At 46.6% G+C, this 22327-nt stretch overlaps 4 protein-coding genes and 1 long non-coding RNA gene across 7 annotated transcripts in view; 3 read left to right on the top strand and 2 right to left on the bottom strand.

The window, feature by feature from the left end:
- Nucleotides 1-4204: 4204 nt before the first annotated feature.
- On the top strand, nt 4205-7051 carry zgc:109913 (regulator of G-protein signaling 9-binding protein). Its single transcript, XM_061041633.1, has 4 exons — nt 4205-4439; nt 4522-4725; nt 4871-5013; nt 6608-7051. The coding sequence occupies exons 1-4, from the start codon at nt 4238-4240 to the stop codon at nt 6782-6784; spliced, it is 726 nt and encodes a 241-aa protein (XP_060897616.1). The 5' UTR covers nt 4205-4237; the 3' UTR covers nt 6785-7051.
- Nucleotides 7052-8442: 1391 nt separating this feature from the next.
- ube2c (ubiquitin-conjugating enzyme E2C) lies at nt 8443-13017 on the bottom strand. The gene is made up of 7 exons (XM_061041632.1): nt 12894-13017; nt 11450-11576; nt 11027-11054; nt 10768-10854; nt 10372-10576; nt 8805-8864; nt 8443-8578 (listed from the first exon to the last, which is right to left on the bottom strand). Exons 2-7 carry the CDS (start codon nt 11554-11556, stop codon nt 8541-8543), a joined length of 525 nt encoding a protein of 174 aa, XP_060897615.1. The 5' UTR covers nt 11557-11576; nt 12894-13017; the 3' UTR covers nt 8443-8540.
- Nucleotides 13018-13615: 598 nt separating this feature from the next.
- Nucleotides 13616-16440, top strand: polr2j (RNA polymerase II subunit J). Its single transcript, XM_061041631.1, has 3 exons — nt 13616-13802; nt 14034-14142; nt 16246-16440. The coding sequence occupies exons 1-3, from the start codon at nt 13660-13662 to the stop codon at nt 16345-16347; spliced, it is 354 nt and encodes a 117-aa protein (XP_060897614.1). The 5' UTR covers nt 13616-13659; the 3' UTR covers nt 16348-16440.
- LOC132977186 (uncharacterized) lies at nt 15582-16196 on the top strand. 3 transcript variants are annotated; one of them, XR_009673779.1, is made up of 3 exons: nt 15582-15852; nt 15892-16077; nt 16153-16196. It is a non-coding gene; the product is annotated as an uncharacterized LOC132977186 (long non-coding RNA). The 3 variants fall into 3 exon arrangements; XR_009673778.1 differs by having other exon boundaries at nt 15582-15782; nt 15892-16113; nt 16153-16194; XR_009673777.1 differs by having other exon boundaries at nt 15892-16113; nt 16153-16194.
- Nucleotides 16441-16634: 194 nt separating the features above from the next.
- The window catches only part of LOC132977189 (deoxynucleotidyltransferase terminal-interacting protein 1), a 7137-nt gene continuing 1444 nt past the window's right edge, over nt 16635-22327 (bottom strand). Inside the window, exons 2-13 of the mRNA XM_061041634.1 lie at nt 22261-22327; nt 21861-21957; nt 21662-21760; nt 21462-21521; nt 21326-21382; nt 19666-19724; nt 19533-19575; nt 19076-19134; nt 18296-18356; nt 17927-17998; nt 17015-17070; nt 16635-16901 (exon numbers count right to left, since the gene is read on the bottom strand). The exon at nt 22261-22327 is cut by the window's right edge and continues 4 nt beyond it. Coding sequence (XP_060897617.1) covers nt 16793-16901; nt 17015-17070; nt 17927-17998; nt 18296-18356; nt 19076-19134; nt 19533-19575; nt 19666-19724; nt 21326-21382; nt 21462-21521; nt 21662-21760; nt 21861-21957; nt 22261-22327 — 839 coding nt within the window. The 3' untranslated portion in view covers nt 16635-16792. The remainder of the gene's footprint in view (nt 16902-17014; nt 17071-17926; nt 17999-18295; nt 18357-19075; nt 19135-19532; nt 19576-19665; nt 19725-21325; nt 21383-21461; nt 21522-21661; nt 21761-21860; nt 21958-22260) is intronic.

Raw genomic sequence — 22327 nt, 5'->3', positions numbered from 1 at the left:
CACGATCTCCTGCTCTCTCCTTTAAAACATTCAAATCTGTAGAAGAAGAACAACCCGGGCTCGTCTCACATTCGTCTTTAGTTTGAAAAATAAAACGGGTCAAAGCACAGAAGTTGAGACTACGACTGATAACTTCTCCGTAGCGTGCAGCAGTAGGAAGCCTTTCTAGCCCGCCATGTGGGCGGTTCCATAAATGTGTGAAGTCACGTGAAAGCTATGAATACAGTCAACAGAAGGTTCATGCTGCCATGACAACCATAGCAACACATCACCGTTACTATAGCAACAACAACAGAACTGACCAGCAACACTTGAAACAGCAAAACAGCTTCTGACCACAAAACAAACAGAGCGCCGCGGCGAGCCACTCAGAACGCTTCAGCTCCGATTCTGGATCCAGAACATCAACAGCAGAACCCGAGGAACACTCACCTGAAGACTGACCCACCTGTGGACTCTGACCCCGCCCCCCTCTCTGAATACCAGCATTACTCCCCTCCTCCCTCTTTGAAGCTACAACCAATCCCAGGATCAGGTGATGACATCATCACAGAAAGGAGGCGGAGTCTGTCTTCACTCACTCGTGTTTTACTGTGAAAGTTTTTTCTCTTTTCCGCCTCCTGCTGGTCGAAACCGAGAACAGAGATTTTTATTTTTTATGCAGAAACAACGGGCTCTGATGTCATAGTACACCTGTCAGCCAATCAGAGGGGAGGTTGTAGACTGCTGCACAGACGTCACACTAGTTAACCATCAAACGTTTAACTGTTGAATATTATCAATATGTGTGAACCTGTTACTCGTCTTTGTCGACACTTATACTAATTAAACCCTCCTGTTCAGAGTCAGAGAGAACAAAGGGAAGTCTTGAACTGTTGGCCTAGAAGCAAAAGAAACAGGAAGTAAGATGTTCTGAAGCTACTCGTGGAGATAACTGAATTCCTGCACAATCATTGCAAAGATCAAGAAGTTCACACGACTCAAATGATCCCCGATACACCAGACCCCTTAAAGTCAGGGTCGGTCATTTCCTCCAGAAACACTTCTTCAGATGTCTTTAGGTCCTGACAGAAATTAATAACTCATGTTCTCTGAAAAAGGAACAAAGAAAATCATCTGTATCAGTTTGTAAATCTGTAAAAACTTCAACCAATGTCTGCCACGAGGTACCAACCTGATGAACCAATCAGACGCCTCCCTGTCTCCCTGCTCGCTCTCTACCTCTTGCGTGCTCTAGATCACACTCAGAGCGCGTCACCGATGACTTTAGGAGTTTAAACTGTGAGTTTACTGACCGCTGAATGAGACATGAGACGACGTAGTTTCTACACAATGAGATGAGCTGAGGGGGCGTGGCTTATGAGGGAGCACAGAGGGGAGGGGGTGCAGACAGAGCACTGAGGGAATGCTACTTTCAAAATCAAGCTAGTTTTAAAAAATGACCAACCCTGCCTTTAAGTCTAAATCGACTTATGTAAGACAGGTGAACACTTAACCACGCTTCCAGTCTTTGTGCTAAGCTAGGCTAACAGTAACCTCCCTACAGTAGAGGTGATTTAATAATTGTTTGACTGTTCCTTTCAGTTTCCTGTCCTCTACAAAGTTTGATGTTGGTGTTTGATTTATGAACTGTGATGATGATGATGATGATGAGGAAGACGATCAGGTGACACTGATGGTCGGCTCACCTGCAGAGGACGATGTGCCACTTCCTGTCTGTGTCGTGGGGTGGAGCATGTGTTTGTTTTGAAATCTGGTAACATCAAATAAACTGCAGATGCACTGAAAATGACTCATTACACTTTAATATGTGACATTCTGAATACGTTTTAACGCCAACCCCTCCTTCTCTAACGAATGATGGTCGCACGACTCAAAACTCGTCCTGTAACCGTACATCGTACGCCGGGCTTTAGGACTGCGGATGTAATTTAGCTTTTGTGTGAATTCGGACATATTTACATTCATGTGATTTGGGGTATGTGTCGATTGATGTGCACTGTCCTAATTAACAAACAAACAAACAAACAAACAAACAATCATAACGAGGCGAGGGAAACATAAGAACCAGGATCTCAAGGGGGGGGGGGGGGGGGGGGGGGGGGGGTTTGTCTTCAATGGATAGAACAGCTGAAGAGAGACGGGACGGGGGGAGGAAAGAGTTGGGGTGACATGCATCAAAAGGCCGAGGTCGGACTTGAACCCACAGCTGCTGCGACGAGGACTAAAGCCTCTGTACATCGGGCGTGCGACATAGCAGCTAGGCTATCGGCTAATATTGGGTTTCTTGTTATTAATCATATTGGGGCGGCAGTAGCTCAGTCTACCTGGGTTGGGAAGCGTAAATTTAATTTCCCCTTGCGGGACCAATAAAGCAAGTCTTTCTCTTCTTCTAAAAGATGCAGGCAAACTTCTGCACGCTGTCTAAACTGCAAACAAAAAAACCTGTTAGCAACAATTTTGAACGGAAACGTCGCCAACGCTTTGGCACAACCTTGACGGCGCTCGCTCTCTTTCGCTCGTGGCAGCTTTTGGTTAGAAATATAAGTGAAGATCTGCAGTTAATCTAGAGCTACGATATCTTTCACTACAATGAATCATTAAAATCACAAGTTTGTATCGCTTTGAAATACGCGGGAAAGTATCCGATATGTTGACAACCTTCATATTTATCAGCTGTTGGAGAAACAGATAAATAATAAACGTTTAAAGCTACAGAATAAACTCTGGTTGGAGGATGATGGTGCAACATGTGAACGTCCTGTGTTACCTTGAGACTACATGTGACTCTGAATGAGGTCCTTCTGGTTATAAATATCCACAGCTTAAGGGAGTCTACCTGGACAGGTGAATCACAAAGTGTGCCTGTGAGGCAGCGCTGAGGGTAAATTAAGGAGACCTCTGGGAGCTGAAAGCGTTAAGGCCTCAGCTGGGTCTAAAGTTTTAATTAAAAACCCTCACAGTCCCTTGAGAGGAGAAGAAGAGCGTTTATAGAAACCTACCTGACACTGCGCAGTGATCCACCACAGAAGAAGAAGAAGAAGGTGGATGTAGTCAGCAGCAGGTAGGTCGATGGATTGTTTTTTATTCCTCTTTCACAAATAAAACACGTCTTTATGATTTCTTTGACGAAAATGTTTTGGTTTAATTTTGATAATTTCCTCATGTCAGATAATCCGTCTCAAACTGAACTCTGGAGTCTCACCTGCTTCCTCTGAACTCGACATGAGATTACAAACAGATTTACATCATTTGTTTCTAGTGGCAACTTTCTGTAATGACTTACGGTCATGAGGTGTGGTTAGTGCCTGAAAGAATGAGCTTCCTCTTGAGGGTGTCTGAGCTCAGCCTGAGAGAGAGGCTGAGGAGCTCGGAGTCGAGCTGCCAGCTGAGGTGGTTCAGGCATCTGATCGGGATGCCTCCTGGTCGCCTCCCTCTGGAGGTCTTCCAGGCATGTCCAACTGGGAGGAGACCCCGGGGCAGACCCAGAGCTCGCTGGAGGGATTATATATCCCTTCTGGCCTGGGAACGCCTCGTGATCCCCCAGGAGGAGGATCTGGAAAACCCCTGCTGCCACCACCACTGCCACGGATAAACGGAAGAAAATGAATGGATGGATGTTTAAATATCACTTCGATTAGCAGGAGCCGATCTGAATAAATCATATTTACTCATTCGGATCTGTTGACTTCCTTCTCCGTTTATTTCATCGTAGAGATTCCACATTTTCCGTGATGATATCCAAACTTAAAGATAGAGTCAGCAGCTTTCTCCTTCAAAATAAAATACAGACTTCTCCTTCAAAATAAAATACAGACTTCTCCTAAAGTGAAGCTGCTCCATTGTCCCTTCTGGGCCTCCGTACATGTGTGGTGGTGACTGTGTCTGCAGAGACTCTGTCCTCTGACTGGATTTTACTGTTCTGATTTGTTCTGGTTGACTCGGGACGTTTGTGGGCGGAGCTGGTGTGTTTCCTCCAGCCAATGACAGCGCAGCAGGTGAGTCTAGGAGTGGATACAATTCAGTGATTGGACAAGATTCAAACCGGTGAATATGACGGACGTGGACGTAGCAGCAAAGAAGAGAAAATATAATCCTAGAGCCCGTTCACACAGAGACGCGTCGCTAGAAAAGCGAAAACAAATATTTCACTCTGTAAGAATAACATCAGATTTGACATCTCTTACCTGTCCCTTTCTTACCTCCTCTTACTCCCTGGCAGGTGGTCGATGACATCATGAGTCGGTGGCGTCGTTCAGTGGATGAGCTGGCAGTGCGGCGGCGGCAGCAGATCGAGTGTGAGCGTGCTCAAGAGGTTCTCAATCGAGTCACTTCCTGTTTCCAGCAGCTGGCGGCGTCGCTCGGTAGCTCGGCTGACTGCAGTTTCCTGCGAGACGAGATGGACGAGACTCGAGCGGTGGCGCACCGGATCTGCAGCGGTACGAGGACCTTGACCTGTCTGTCTCTCAGCTTCCTGTGTGTCTGCAGGTCTGACTGTGTCTACATCTCACCTGTCTGCAGGTCTGTCCCGGCGTCTGGTGCGTCTTCTCTCAGACTGTGACTCCGCCTCCTCAGGCGATGAGGACAGACAGCTGTCGGAGCGTCTGTGGGTTCTCTTCCTGTCTGCACTGGAGACCTTCCTGTCTGACCTTCGTAAGGCCTTGGCTCTGATTGGAAGGTTCCCCCTGACTCAGCGCCACGACAGACGCTCACTCATCAACTCAGGTCAACTGATGACTTCAACTCAGCGCCCTCCGTGTCTTAGTGTTATTCCTTCATACTTCACCTTCCTGTTTCCCTTAATCCTTGCTAAGTATAAATCACCTGCTTTCCTTGTATGAGACGTCCTCTTGTCTCTCCGTCTCTTCAGGATGTATTGATGGCGTGGTTGGCGTTGCAGCTCGGGTGGCTTCAGCACAGGTACCATGGCTCACCTTGGAGGAGGAGCCGATCCCTGAACTGGCCGATCACATAGCAGGACTGGAGACCATGCTGAGCGAGATGCAGCTCAGGGTAAGAACCAGTCGGATGGAACAATTCCTAAGGGGTTGGGTAGGTAGTATCAGCATCGTCGCTTCCTGGAGCCTGGGTCTGATGAAGGTGGCAATGCTGGTTGGGCTGCGATGGCCATGTTGGGAAGTTGGTCAGATAAAGAAGTTCTACGTCGGGGTGTGGTGGGCAGTGAGAGCTAGCATGAAGCCGGAGCGATCTCTCCAGCCTTGCCGAGGTGTTGTGTGACTAATTGGGCCAAACACCAGAGAAGAGAGAATCCCCCGGAGAGGTCCTGGCTCTTACTGCTCATCAGTCTACACGGTTGAGTTGTGGGGGCCGATAGGGGCCATGTGGCAGGGTAGGTAGCACTGGTGGTGTCGCTACCTGGTAGCTCACATAAACAGAGCCTTTGTCTGTCGAAGGTTGCATCTCTGATAAGGTCATGTAACTTATCAGTAGGACATACGGGCATACATGAGACGAGGGGTTTCTTGACTGAGCGCTTATCCAAGTATCTCGTGTCTATTTCAAATTCCTCCGTCAAACAGATGGAACATGAAAAGGTTTAACCGTAACCTGAGACAAGTCTTCAGGTAGAACTCAGTCCTGTGCCTTGTCAGGGTGTTTGCGTTGAGGTTTGGGAGTCTTGCACCTCGAGGTAATTTCTTGAACATGGGAGCACTTATTGTAAAAGGAGGTCATTTCCTTTTAAAAGGGGGGAAGCATGTGAGTATCTGGGGGGAGAACTCTGTACTGGGGAATACATGTTGGTCATATTGTCTTGTAACTGGAGGGATGGTCTAGTTGACCATACCTTGAAGTATGGCCCTGCACCAAGGACTAATGTCTTTTCACCAGAGGCTCGTCTGCTAACCAGAAGCACTTATTCTACCTTGGGGAAAATGTTTTGAAATTATAATAATTTTTGCTGACACAGGTGGATCAAGTCATTACCTGTGAATAGTGTCTCGTAAATAAGGGGATAACATCATCTTGGACCTGAAGGCAGTGTCTTGTAACTGGGGAGAGCCTTGTATCATTGTTTTGCACATCTGGTACCTGGGAACAATCACGGTCTCTTGTGGTTTTTGTCTTGTAGCTGCTGGGGGGGAAGCCTGACACCAAAGGACTTATTTCTAACATGGGGATAGGCACTGACTGGGGCAGTGACTTGTGAGAAGAGAGGGAGCATCATGCCTTTAGGAGAATCTGGTACCATGGAGCATGTCTTGTAACAGGAGGGAGAACCTCTCGCCTGGGAACATGAATCTAATGTTGGAGCATTTACTTTAGTGAAGGGTAGCCTGTTTGATATCCAGAAGAAATTGGGAAACCTCTTTGGGCAAAGAATCCCGATCAGGAGGCGCATGTATCCCCGTTGAGTATTTAAATATCTGTGAACAGTATCTTGTAAACGGGGGGACAGCATTAGACCCCGAGGCATGGCTTGTTGCTCTGCGGTACCGTTGAGATAGTGTCTTCTTGTACCTGTTGGCTCATCTGGTACCTTGGAGCACTCATGGTACCTGATGGTTTTATCCTGTAACTGGTGGGGGAGCCTTAAACTCAGGAACTAACTTCTAACATGGCTCTTTACACTTGTTCATGTTCTCAGGTTCCTGTTGCGTTCTGGTCAGTGGAGGCGACCCAACCGGCCTGGGCTGAAGCTCACTGTGAACTGGACGAGCCAGACGACAGCCTGGAGGACCTGATGGAGGTCGAGGTCGTCTCTTACAATAAGATGGCCGTCTGCTGCCAGGCACCGTGCTGCGGACTGAGTTGTGTCGGTTAAAGTACAACCTCTGACGTCAACAACGTGACCCCACCGACAGCAGGATACTGTCTTTTTATCAACCATTAGAGAAGCAGTTAAAGATACGAGACCCTTTAACTTGGTAAGACCGCTGTGATAGCGAGGACCAGCATCAAAGTAGAAGCTTTTCACCAGAAATAATAATAAAAAATAAATGTGTCATATCACTTAAAGAAAACCAGATAAATATAGTTTGCGGCATGTTTCAGCTGGCGCATTTGTTTTGGATGTTTGCTGTGTTTTTCTTAAAGGAGCAGTCTGTAACTCTGACCTCTAGTGGTTAAAATGTGTACTGCAGTCTAAATTCTAAACATCATAGAGAGCTGCCCCCCCCCCCTCCTCACACAGGTCACCATGTGGTGGACTCTGAAGCTTCAGTGTTTATCCAGCTCTGCATGGGTCTGTAAACCTTTCTGTGTTCTAACCTCTCTCCATTTTTCAAAAGCATCTCCAATATTGATCCTAGTTTGAGCACGTTTCTGCTCGTGGAGCTTATTAGAAACATGCAGAGGCTTTTTAGGTCGGGTACAATCACTTCTATCTGAACCACTTCTCTTGCCCGCTTCCATCGCTGCAACACCTGTTGACCTGATAACTGCTCTCATATCTGACAAACCGAGGGGCGTCTAAAACGGCTGTGTGGGGGCGTGTCTTAAAAGCGCCTACCTTCTCTGGTCCAAACAAATCCAGAACATTCAGGAGCAGAATCTAAAGTTAGAAGGAGGACATACTGGCTGCTGCATTGTTGTCAGAGAAGCCAGCACTTCAACATGTTTCCTTAATGATCAGATAGTAAGATACCTTTATCTATGCCTCGCTTAAATTTTACCACTTAGGTCACAGAATATTTTCCACAATTATCCATCTTATCCTTTTGTTACTGATGGTTTTATATTCTCTCTGTTTTCTGTTGTCACTGTATGTTCTCTCGTGCTCATGTTGTTAATGTGCATGTGAAACAAATTTCCTAATCTGGGACAATAAAGTTAACACTGATCTGAATCTGATAAATCTGTCAAAATGTAATTACTCTTTGAAGCGTCGCCACATTCATATGGAAAATAAAACAGCAAACGTGAATAACAGCTCTAATTTCAGTAAGTTTCTGCTCATCCCTTTGAAACTGGATGATACCTGAATTGCCCTGCAGAGAAAGAACTCCATAAACAATCACAGCTAACATTATAAAAATATAACCCTACCTTTTATGTGTAACACTAAGGCACCTGACCACCTGGCATTTTTTCCGGGTAGAAAAGCGCTGGCTGTGCGCTCGGGTACAATTGCATGAAACGTTTGTGCTCTGAGGAGAAAAGTGCTGCACGTCCATCATGTCTCTATGCTGCTGTATGACCGACACTGCTCAGTTCACTTTTTACTGCATGTTTTATATTTGGAATTGTTTATTTCCCGAGGCTGATTTCTGCTGCAGACGCTTTCTACTTGTTGGAAACAAGTTAAAAATAAAGATGCTGGCACTCAGAAAAATATGCCAGGTGGACACAGGGCCTTAGAGTTCATAATATTATATATAATATAATATACTATATATATTTGATAAAGTAGGCTCTCTATGTTTTATGTAGTGAAAGTGAGATTTCCTGACACACCGAACAGCATCACAAACAGTCCGAGTGTTGAATTAAGAACTTTATTGATACGGCGAGGTGAACAAACATAAAAATATTGTACAAACACAGAAGACGAACACAAGAAGAAGAAACGAGGAGTGGATTCACTTCTGGAAGGTCGAGTTTAGATGAGCTTTGAAGGCTGAAAGAGAGAAGCAGCTGTTAGAACTACAACTCCCATCAGCCTGACGAGACGAGTTAATGACACTGACAGAGAAGAGATCACCGACTGATCGATTATAAACAAACATCTGAATTATTGACAGGTGTTGCCCCTAATCATCAGTGAACATGATTGATGTCTCAGAGCAGCGAGAGCCTGAACTGTAATCACGTCAGGTCATTAAAATAATCTGAATAAATCTCACCTTCCTGGTCGTCCCAGAGTTCAGCAGCAGCCGTGTTCAGAGGACTCTGGTTGTTCGGTTCTGAGAGGAAAACAAACAAACACGAGTCTTTAAAGGACAAAAACACAGAAACCAGTTACTCAAACGTCCTGCACATTAAGGACACACTCACAGTTCCACTAGTGAGAGTGATCCGATCTGTAGAAATACAAAGCTAAAAGTAAAATCCTCTCGTCTGGGACACTTCAGGTAAGTCTGTTTACAGGACGGTTACCTCTGCCCTCCTCAGGTCAAACATAAAGCACTTTAACATAAAACACTGAGGAACTGTTACTATGACCCACACATTGTCCGTACGGCCTGAAGTTCCACTGATGGCCTGCGCCCTGGAGCATGCAGAGTGCAGCCAAGAGCAGCTGTACACACATCACAGAACTACAAGATGACAGGAGAACTACAAGATGACAGGAGAACTACAAGATCACAAGAGAACTACAAGATCACAGGAGAACTACAAGATCACAAGAGAACTACAAGATCACAAGAGAACTACAAGATCACAGGAGAACTACAAGATCACAGGAGAACTACAAGATCACAGGAGAACTACAAGATCAGAAGAGAACTACAAGATCACAAGAGAACTACAAGATGACAGGAGAACTACAAGATCAGAAGAGAACTACAAGATCACAAGAGAACTACAAGATCACAAGAGAACTACAAGATCACAGGAGAACTACAAGATCACAGGAGAACTACAAGATCACAGGAGAACTACAAGATGACAGGAGAACTACAAGATGACAGGAGAACTACAAGATCAGAAGAGAACTACAAGATCACATGAGAACTACAAGATCAGAGGAGAACTACAAGATCACAAGAGAACTACAAGATCAGAAGAGAACTACAAGATCACAGGAGAACTACAAGATCACAAGAGAACTACAAGATCACATGAGAACTACAAGATCACATGAGAACTACAAGATCACAAGAGAACTACAAGATCACAAGAGAACTAGAAGATCACATGAGAACTACAAGATCACAGGAGAACTACAAGATCACAAGAAAACTACAAGATCACAAGAGAACTACAAGATCACAAGAGAACTAGAAGATCACATGAGAACTACAAGATCACATGAGAACTACAAGATCACAAGAGAACTACAAGATCACAAGAGAACTAGAAGATCACATGAGAACTACAAGATCACATGAGAACTACAAGATCACAAGAGAACTACAAGATCACATGAGAACTACAAGATCACAAGAGAACTACAAGATCACATGAGAACTACAAGATCACATGAGAACTACAAGATCACAGGAGAACTACAAGATCACAAGAGAACTACAAGATCACATGAGAACTACAAGATCACAGGAGAACTACAAGATCACATGAGAACTACAAGATCACAGGAGAACTACAAGATCCCTCGTGAATAAAGAGAAAAATGGTCAAACAACGGTCTGACTTCCTGTGCCTGCTCCGTTGAAAATGAATAATAATCCAGGTGAGACTGAACGTTGATACATATCATCAGGTGCGTGAACTGGTGTAACTGGTTACCTCCCAGCAGGCTCTGGATTGACAGCAGGATGGAGCGGACGTCGTAGAGCGCCGACCATTTGTCCTTCAGGATGTCGAGACAGATTGAACCGTTTTCATCGACGTTGGGATGAAAACACGACGTGACGAACTTCACATGAGGAGCCTGATACGGATAACCCGCCGGGAACTCCAGAGACAGCCTGTACCTGAGCCCGTCATACACCTGAGAGACAGACAGGTCAGAGAGACAGGTCAGTAGACAGCACTTTGCCCGACCATAACGACTCTCTTATTTTTATATCGAAGGCGAGACGCTACAGTGGTGTAAATATCCTGCCTAAAACTGGCCATATAAATCAGGCTAGTGTGTGTGTGTGTGTGTGTGTGTGTGTGTGTGCGCGCGCGCGTGCATACCGTCCCCTGAGGCCCCTCGATGGTCCCGACCCATTTGAAGAGATTATCTGATTCTGGAAACGCTGAGATTCCTTTATCACCCGACATCTGCAGAAGAAGAAAGAGAGACAGATAGAGGTCAGGATAAGACACCAACTACAACTCCCAAGATGCATTTCACTGACAAACATCCAATCACCGAGCTGTAAATACAGTCACAACATTTAGATTTTACAGGTTCAGATTGTGAATCAAAGGTGATAAACATATTTAAACTCACCATCAGAGTCATGAGCTCTTTTTGTAACCTGCAGAGAAAAACATCAGAAACAAAGTTATCACATGTTTTCTGCAGTTCTGATATGTTATCAGCCTACAGCTTATCTGAATACATTTGTTTTTCATTTTTCATCAAGTATTAGTAATATTCTCAGGTAGCTTGCAGCGTAGTTACAAGCAGTAAACATACACACTAACCCTGCAGGGGGCGATGAGCTCAGTTTAAATGTTGTGTTTACAAGCTGCATCTCCACTGACTCCACTTTTAAAGAGTACATATTATATATAACAGTTTTTAAATATCTGCTTTTCTCTATGTTTTACACAAAAGGTATGTTTACAACGTGTTCCTCCTGAAGCCGAAGAAAGCATTTATCGAACCATCAGGTACCGGAGGACACACTGACCGGTGTTTGACACTCACCGTTTGGACACCGAGCCTTTGGCCGCGCTGCCGCCGCTCTCACTGCCCTTCAGAGCGGCTGTGGAAGAAGCTGCTGCCGCTGCGGGGTCCATATTCTGGGAAGCCATGAGTTCAAACTGTGCGGTTCCTGCGGGAGACAAACAAGTCAGTCCGGGACTCAGACCCTGACACGCAGCCCTCAGACTGCGGGACTCAGACCCCGACCCGCAGCCCTCAGACTGCGGGACTCAGACCCCGACCCGCAGCCCTCAGACCCCGACCCGCAGCCCTCAGACCCCGACCCGCAGCCCTCAGACCCCGACCCGCAGCCCTCAGACTGCGGGACTCAGACCCCGACACGCAGCCCTCAGACTGCGGGACTCAGACTCCGACCCGCAGCCCTCAGACTGCGGGACTCAGACCCCGACCCGCAGCCCTCAGACTGCAGGACTCAAACCCTGACACGCAGCCCTCAGACCCCGACCCGCAGCCCTCAGACTGCAGGACTCAAACCCTGACACGCAGCCCTCAGACCCCGACCCGCAGCCCTCAGACTGCGGGACTCAGACCCCGACCCGCAGCCCTCAGACTGCGGGACTCAGACCCCGACCCGCAGCCCTCAGACTGCGGGACTCAGACCCCGACCCGCAGCCCTCAGACTGCGGGACTCAGACCCCGACCCGCAGCCCTCAGACCCCGACCCGCAGCCCTCAGACCCCGACCCGCAGCCCTCAGACTGCGGGACTCAGACCCCGACACGCAGCCCTCAGACTGCGGGACTCAGACCCTGACACGCAGCCCTCAGACCCCGACCCGCAGCCCTCAGACTGCGGGACTCAGACTCCGACCCGCAGCCCTCAGACTGCGGGACTCAGACCCCGACCCGCAGCCCTCAGACTGCAGGACTCAAACCCTGACACGCAGCCCTCAGACCCCGACCCGCAGCCCTCAGACTGCAGGACTCAAACCCTGACACGCAGCCCTCAGACCCCGACCCGCAGCCCTCAGACTGCGGGACTCAGACCCCGACCCGCAGCCCTCAGACTGCGGGACTCAGACCCCGACCCGCAGCCCTCAGACTGCGGGTAAACTCCTCAGACGTTCCCCCTGCGTCCAGCAGCCCGGCTGGGCGTTAGCAAACAGCAGCTAATTGTTAGCCTATGGGTGAATCACTGATTAATATTAATCCGGTAAACGGAGAGTTTTACTGCCCGGTGTGAACCGTGTTTTAGCAGTCAGTCGGTTACCGGTTGTGTTAGTTAACGTTAGCTTCATCTGCCCTGGTTTAGCAGCGGTTCCGTTTTAGCTTCATGCTAACGGTAGCAGCGCAGTTAGCGTTAACTGGCAGGATAAACTATCATTATTCCTGCCATCAGACGGATTATAATTTAAAGAAAACAAATTAACCATAAACATATAAATATGTAAACATTATCAGGTGTATAAAAACAGGTGATAAATCTACCTGTAGGGTTCACCGTGTAGGTCCGAGCTGAGATTCTGTTCCTCTGATTCAAACTGAACTAACTCCCGCCCCCAAGTTTAAAACGACGCTTCCTCTCACATGCAGCCAATCAGCGACCTACTTTTAAAAACAAACCAGATCCTGCAGGCCAATGAGAGGTAAGCTCAAGGAAGCAACAGCTATGTGATTGGTCAGGAGGAGCATCCGTATTACCATTATGATACATTGGAAATAAAACACAAGGGAGATGAACCTTTATTTAAAATAATAAAATTAATAAAATAAATAAATAATAAAATAAAATAAATAAATAAAATAAGAAAATAAATAAATTAACCTGTATACAGTCTAAGATTTATTTCTTTGAATATTAATTTTGTAGATTTTTTTTCATTCTTTATTCAGCATTTTTGATGAACAAACAGAAAATAGAATAGAATGAGATTAAATGTTATACAATTCACTACTATATGTAAATCAATTAACAAATAGACTTAAATGAAACGGCATAATATATATATATATATATATATATATATATATATATATATATATATATATATATATATATATAATTTAAATTTGAGTTAAAAGCCAAACTAAAAAGGTTGGTCTTGAGTTTGGTTAGTTTTACTCCTGTACAGCAGGCGGCGGTAACGACTGTCTCAACCGCTTTTTAACTCAACGAAGAAGAATCGACGCCTTGTTTTGAAAGAAGTACTTCCGGTGTCTGGTTTATTCGGTGTGTCGCTAACACTCAGTAAAGATGAACGCGCCTCCCGCCTTCGAGTCGTTTCTGTTGTTTGAAGGAGAAAAGAAGATCAGCATCACTAAAGATACGAAAGTCCCAAATGCGTGTTTGTTCACCCTGAACAAGGAGGACCACACTCTGGGAAACATCATCCGAGCGTAAGAGGCTAACCGTGCTAACAGCATGCTAACCGTGCTAACAGCATGCTAACCGTGCTAACAGACAGTACAGGGGATATTTACAACTATTACACATGACGTAAACCGGGTTATAACTGTGTGTGTGTGTGTGTGTGTGTGTGTGTGTGTGTGTGTGTGTGTGTGTGTGTGTGTGTGTGTGTGTGTGTGTGTGTGTGTGTGTGTGTGTGTGTGTGTGTGTGTGTGTGTCAGTCAGCTGTTAAAGGATCCTCAGGTTCTGTTTGCTGGTTATAAAGTTCCTCATCCTCTGGAACACAAGATCGTCATCAGAGTGCAGACAACACCTGACTACAGCCCACAGGTAACACACACACCTGACTACAGCCCACAGGTAACACACACACCTGACTACAGCCCACAGGTAACACACACACCTGACTACAGCCCACAGGTAACACACACACCTGACTACAGCCCACAGGTAACACACACGACTACAGCCCACAGGTAACACACACACACACCTGACTACAGCCCACAGGTAACACACACACACACCTGACTACAGCCCACAGGTAACACACACCTGACTACAGCCCACAGGTAACACACACACACCTGACTACAGCCTACAGGTAACACACACACACCTGATTACAGCCCACAGGTAACACACACACCTGACTACAGCCCACAGGTAACACACACACACACACCTGACTACAGCCCACAGGTAACACACACACACCTGACTACAGCCCACATGTAACACACACCTGACTACAGCCCACAGGTAACACACACACCTGACTACAGCCCACATGTAACACACACACACACCTGACTACAGCCCACAGGTAACACACACCTGACTACAGCCCACAGGTAACACACACCTGACTACAGCCCACAGGTAACACACACCTGACTACAGCCCACAGGTAACACACACACCTGACTACAGCCCACAGGTAACACACACCTGACTACAGCCCACAGGTAACACACACACACCTGACCACAGCCCACAGGTAACACACACCTGACCACAGCCCACAGGTAACACACACACACGACTACAGCCCACAGGTAACACACACACCTGACTACAGCCCACAGGTAACACACACACGACTACAGCCCACAGGTAGCCCACAGGTAACACACACACGACTACAGCCCACAGGTAACACACACACCTGACTACAGCCCACAGGTAACACACACACCTGACTACAGCCCACATGTAACACACACACACACCTGACTACAGCCCACAGGTAACACACACCTGACTACAGCCCACAGGTAACACACACCTGACTACAGCCCACAGGTAACACACACACCTGACTACAGCCCACAGGTAACACACACACCTGACTACAGCCCACAGGTAACACACACACCTGACTACAGCCCACAGGTAACACACACACCTGACTACAGCCCACAGGTAACACACACACCTGACTACAGCCCACAGGTAACACACACACACCTGACTACAGCCCACAGGTAACACACACCTGACTACAGCCCACAGGTAACACACACCTGACTACAGCCCACAGGTAACACACACACACACCTGACTACAGCCCACAGGTAACACACACACACCTGACTACAGCCCACAGGTAACACACACCTGACTACAGCCCACAGGTAACACACACACACGACTACAGCCCACAGGTAACACACACAACTACAGCCCACAGGTAACACACACACAACTACAGCCCACAGGTAACACACACACAACTACAGCCCACAGGTAGCCCACAGGTAACACACACACGACTACAGCCCACAGGTAACACACACACCTGACTACAGCCCACAGGTAACACACACACCTGACTACAGCCCACAGGTAACACACACACCTGACTACAGCCCACAGGTAACACACACACCTGACTACAGCCCACAGGTAACACACACACACCTGACTACAGCCCACAGGTAACACACACACCTGACTACAGCCCACAGGTAACACACACACACACACCTGACTACAGCCCACAGGTAACACACACACACACCTGACTACAGCCCACAGGTAACACACACACGACTACAGCCCACAGGTAGCCCACAGGTAACACACACACCTGACTACAGCCCACAGGTAACACACACACCTGACTACAGCCCACAGGTAACACACACACCTGACTACAGCCCACAGGTAACACACACACACCTGACTACAGCCCACAGGTAACACACACACACCTGACTACAGCCCACAGGTAACACACACACACCTGACTACAGCCCACAGGTAACACACACACACACACCTGACTACAGCCCACAGGTAACACACACACGACTACAGCCCACAGGTAGCCCACAGGTAACACACACACCTGACTACAGCCCACAGGTAACACACACCTGACTACAGTCAAGTAGTGATGTTGTTATTGATGATGCGTTTTGTCAACAGGAAGCATTTACGAACGCCATCACTGACCTCATCAGTGAGCTCTCTCTGCTGGAGGAACGCTTCAGAGTCGCCATCAAAGACAAGCAGGAAGGGATAGAGTGAAGCCCCGCCCTCCTGATGATGTCACTTCCTGTTTGTAGTACCTGTTTGTGTTTGAATGTTGTTGTATTTTTATAAATAAAGTGTGTGATGTCACTGAGTGTGTTTGTTTAGTGTGTGATGTAACCTTCAGTAAGAAGCAGCGATGGTGGGACACCTGTGATGTCACAACGTCAGAGCTCATGATGACGATACGGGTCATCAATAAACTTTCTTACTTTACCTTAATCCAGATTAAACTGGTTTGATCCAGATCAGACCAGAAAGCTTTCAGACAGACGATCAACAGGTTACAAAAGATGTTTTTATTTTATTTTATAAAAAGCAGTAAATATAAAAACAGAAGCAGCCAATCAGAGCCTGAAAGGTCACATGATCAATCCCTGCTCTCTGATTGGCTCGTCAGTTTCTACAAACTCTTGCAGGTTTTTTTTCTCCAGTTAGGCGTTCAGGGGTCAGAGTCTCTCTGAGCCTCCATGGCTCTCTGCATCTTCTCCACCATCCACAGAGGAACTGAGAACGGCTTGATCTCATCCACCCTGACCTCCGGACAGTCCCTGCACGCACACGCACACACACACACACACGCACACACACACACAGTTACTACAGACAGAAATCAAAGCTTCATGTTGTGAAGAAGGAGACAGAACGCTGAAGTCAGACTCACTTGTACTCGTCACTGTGAAAAAGATCTTGAATATCCGCCTCTATCAGCAGGTACGCCTAAACACACACACCTACGTGTCAGAAGGGTGCATTCAGGTGCAGTTGTACATTATAACATCATTAGTGATCCTCTTGTGTATTTTAAGCTGTGCATACATGCAACGATTGAAACCCGATTTAGAGCGATATTTCAATCATACAACTAATTTTGAAATCACTGCAAATATCAACGTGATCACAGTCTCTGACACTGGAGCGAGACGGCTGACCACGACCCAATCAGCTGCTCCCGGCCGGTCTTTTCTCTGACATGTTTGATCATTTCAATGAACTGCTCACACTCACAGTGAGAGCAGAGCCATGAGCTGATTCCCAGACTTCAGGACTTTATGACATCACTGAAAATCACCATGGCAACAGCAGGTGATCCTGTTTAATCTGTCTTCTCATTTGTTATGATTTAGTTGCTTGTTAGCGTGTGATTTCTGGTGATGCTGACTGTGTGTTTGTGAGTGTGACACATGAGACACAGAGACATGCATAGATCTGACTCCGTCTGGGGGAGGGGGGTGTTCAAAGGAAACTTCATAAACAGCTGAGACTCTCCTACAATAGAAGAGTACGCGGGGCTTTTTTAAAAAAAAATGTGTTTGGATCAGCTTCAGCATTTAGAAGCGTTTTTAAAACTGTTCAGCGAGTTGCATGAAATTCTCAGGCACAAGTTTCTCGACACACCGGATCAGATCAGTGTGTTTTGACTGAGCTGTTTACATCAAATGTTTTATTTAGATTTCATGATTGGTCCATGTAAACGTAGTAAACGTTGTCACTCTGTATTTTAATAAAGAGGAAACTTTAAGAGAGAGACAGTTAAAGGAAGCAGGTGTTTCAGGGTGTGTGTGTGTCTCCTCACCATCTTCCCTCCTGTCGCCTTCATGTGGTGTCTCTCTGCCAACCACTGCTTATCCTTCGCATCAGCTGCATACTGACAAATACACACACACAGTAACACACACACACACACACACACACACACAAACAGTAACACACACACACACACACACACACAAACAGTAACACACACACACACGCGCTTCAGAGAGATGCTCAGAGAGATTAAAACAGCTACTAGAACATCAGATGCTCCTGTGTGTGTGTGTGTGTGTGTGTGTGTGTGTGTGTGTGTGTGTGTTACTGTTTGTGTGTGTGTGTGTGTTACTGTTTGTGTGTGTGTGTGTGTGTGTGTGTTACTGTTTGTGTGTGTGTGTGTGTGTGTGTTTACCTTGAACAGGTCAGCGTGTTTCATGTAGATGCGTCCTCTGGTCCCACCCATCCCCAGCGCCCTGCACAGTGACATCACAACACACGATGACTTATTGTTTATAAACATCACGTTTATATAATGTTTATGAAATGCTCACGTTTCCATGACGATTACATTTGGAGAAGTAAATGGTCGAGGGTACACAGATTAAGGCTGTGCCCAAAACACTTTTATACTATCCATGCTAAATGTGACGTCTCACAGACTGTCCAATCACAGAGCTCGCCAGCGGGCAAACTAGCGGCTTAAAATCTAATTTCTGTGCTGAACTGCATTTGACATACTGACAAATCATATTAAAATGACTTCTTAGCTGGATTAGTGATCAACGTTTGCATATTGTTGTTAAATTCTATTTACGGACCGACTGCCCCGTTAGCTTGTTGCTAGACCGGAACTACGTCACCTGACCCGTATTTGAGTATGTGGCTAACGGCATACTCGCGGTCGGGTTAGTTTGCAGTTTATACAATTTGAATATGTAGCATGTAGCATGTAGCATGTGGTTTCTGACGCACTCTAGGCGTGCACTCACACGAGGCAATCCGTGAACTCGCACACAGATCAACAGAGATACAACAAATACTAAACGTTGGTTTAAGGATTGTTTCATGTTCTGTCTGTCTGAAGCGTAAGTAAACAAAACTACTCAGGACGAAAGAAGAAACCAAAACGCCCTCTGATAGTCCAATCACATGGCGGTAAACGTGAACAGAGATTAACATCGTGATGACTCACTTGTTGGCTCGAGAGCCAAGAACAAACGTGCTGCCCTCGTTCAGTCTGGACGGATCCCACTGACACAAACAAACAAACAAACAAACATTATTTATCATGTTTCATTAAACTGAATCTCTTCAGTGATTGGTTGATGAGAGATTTGTTGATTAAAGTTATTAATTAATAATCAGTGAATAAAAGATGGAGGATATCCGTCAGAGCACCAGTGTTCTGCTTCACACTCGATGACGTCATGTTGATGGAGCTGAGCATCACCTGAGTGATGAACACACCTGAGTGATGGACACACCTGAGTGATGGACACACCTGTGTGAAGGACACACCTGTGTGATGAACACACCTGAGTGATGAACACACCTGAGTGATGAACACACCTGAGTGATGAACACACCTGTGTGATGAACACACCTGAGTGAAGGACAGTTAGTGTGAACTGCTCCTTTAATTGACTCACCTTTGGTCCTTCTCTCTTGATGGGATCAGATTTGGGCTTCACTCTGAGAACAGAAACAGGCACAGGTCGGTCAGGTGTTCTGATCTACCTGGATAGGGATGATGATGTCACATGCTACCTGTCAGATACTCACGGAGTGGAGAAGCTGTGAGGTCTGTCAGAGGCGGCAGACACACCTGGACGAGCCCTCCTCTGAAGAAACAACAATAATACATCAATACCTGTCACAGATATCAGTAACACCTGTCAAATGTCTATCATCAATCACCTGTGTTACCCGTCATACCTGATGTACACAACATCACACCTGTTCATCATCCATCACACCTGTTCGTCATCCGTCACACCTGTCATCCGTCACACCTGTTCATCATCCATCACACCTGTCATCCATCACACCTGTTCGTCATCCATCACACCTGTCATCCATCACACCTGTTCGTCATCCATCACACCTGTTCATCATCCATCACACCTGTATGTCATCCGTCACACCTGTCATCCATCACACCTGTTCGTCATACGTCACACCTGTTCATCATCCATCACACCTGTCATCCATCACACCTGTTCGTCATCCATCACACCTGTTCATCATCCATCACACCTGTATGTCATCCATCACACCTGTTCATCATCCATCACACCTGTATGTCATCCGTCACACATGTACGTCATCCATCACACCTGTTCATCATCTATCACACCTGTATGTCATCCGTCACACCTGTCATCCATCACACCTGTTCGTCATCCATCACACCTGTACGTCATCCATCACACCTGTATGTCATCCATCACACCTGTTCATCATCTATCACACCTGTATGTCATCCGTCACACCTGTCATCCATCACACCTGTTCGTCATCCATCACACCTGTATGTCATCCGTCACATCTGTCATCCATCACACCTGTTCATCATCCATCACACCTGTATGTCATCCGTCACACCTGTCATCCATCACACCTGTACGTCATCCATCACACCTGTTTGTCATCCATCACACCTGTACGTCATCCATCACACCTGTTTGTCATCCATCACACCTGTTTGTCAACCATCACACCTGTCCGTCATCCATCACACCTGTTTGTCAACCATCACACCTGTTCGTCATCCATCACACCTGTTCATCATCCATCACACCTGTTCGTCATCCATCACACCTGTTTGTCATCCATCACACCTGTACGTCATCCATCACACCTGTCCGTCATCCATCACACCTGTTTGTCATCCATCACACCTGTCCGTCATCCATCACACCTGTCCGTCATCCATCACACCTGTACGTCATCCTTCACACCTGTTCGTCATCCTTCACACCTGTTCGTCATCCATCACACCTGTCATCCATCACACCTGTACGTCATCCATCACACCTGTACGTCATCCATCACACCTGTTCGTCATCCTTCACACCTGTCTGTCATCCATCACACCTGTTCGTCATCCTTCACACCTGTCATCCATCACACCTGTCATCCATCACACCTGTCATCCATCACACCTGTTTGTCATCCATCACACCTGTACGTCATCCACCACACCTGTACGTCATCCACCACACCTGTACGTCATCCACCACACCTGTCACTTGTCTGTTACCTGTGTTCCACCTGTCTGTCACCTGTATCTAACACCTGTCTCACCTGTCTAAATTGAGTTATATTTACTTGTATCGGTCTAAAAACCTCAGTGATGTTTTACGTTGATGTGATGTCACCTGATCATGGCGACCTGTCTGTCTGACTAACAAACACCTGAGGTGATCAGAGGTATCGGTACCTTCTTCGGGACGGGGCTCCCTCTCTGGACGTAGTCTTCATCGGCAGGTCTGGACCTCTGACGGGACACAAAGAACCAGATCAGAACTAAACCAGGTGGAAACTGAATCTTCAAGTTCTCATTGGTTGATTCTTACCTTGATCACAACTTCTGACCCCGCCCTCTTCACCTCTGGCTCTGGAAACAGCTGCTTGGCCTGGTGATGACATCAGAGAAAACCATGGTAACCACATGCACACACACATAGCTTCATTTTTGTACAACAGGCGAAGGTGGAGACCTGTCGTCCATCTTTATATAAAGTCGTTAGGGAGAGAAAACAGGAAGTGATCTCACATGTTCCAGGACGTTCCTACAGGCCTCTTTGATCAGCTGATCGGTCGGAACGTCGTCGCCAACGTTCTCCTTCACGTTCTCCGCCGCTTTGTCAAAGAACTGGAACAAACACGACGACAGCATCAACACCAGCTGTTCACACCTGCTCATCTTTAGAAACATCGTTTTGTAAAAGCTAAACCCCCCCGTGACCTCTGACCTTCTGGTACTTTCTGAACACGGCCATGATGTCATCGTTGAAGCTGGGCTGAAGCACCGCCCTCAGCAGGTCCATGGACACCTGAGGATCAGTGTAGCTACAAACACAAGAGGACCACTATGAACCAGACCGGAGCGCTCAGTCCATGCATGAGCTCCTTTTAACAACCTGAGAAAAGACTGTTTCCACTCTGTGTGGTCACATGACTTAAAGCTACATTCAATCCACATGTGGAAATGTAAACATCTCAGCTTTCATCAAATGAAAGTGGGCGGGGTTTCACCTAAAGCATGTTTATTAAAAAAACAAAAACTGAAATTGATTGGCACATTTCATTTAACTGACCCCGAACAGGATCCTCAGAGTGGACCAGTACATCCCAGTATGAACCAGTACTGACCTGACTGTCATGTGTGAGCGCCGTCCTCGTCTGTGAATCTGTCTGTGCTTGATCATCAGGTTCCATG

Source organism: Labrus mixtus, chromosome 7, assembly GCF_963584025.1.
Source record: "Labrus mixtus chromosome 7, fLabMix1.1, whole genome shotgun sequence".
Taxonomy (NCBI): Eukaryota; Metazoa; Chordata; class Actinopteri; order Labriformes; family Labridae; genus Labrus; species Labrus mixtus.
The sequence above is the reverse complement of the archived record's forward strand: the minus strand, read 5'-3'. Positions and strand labels throughout refer to the sequence as shown.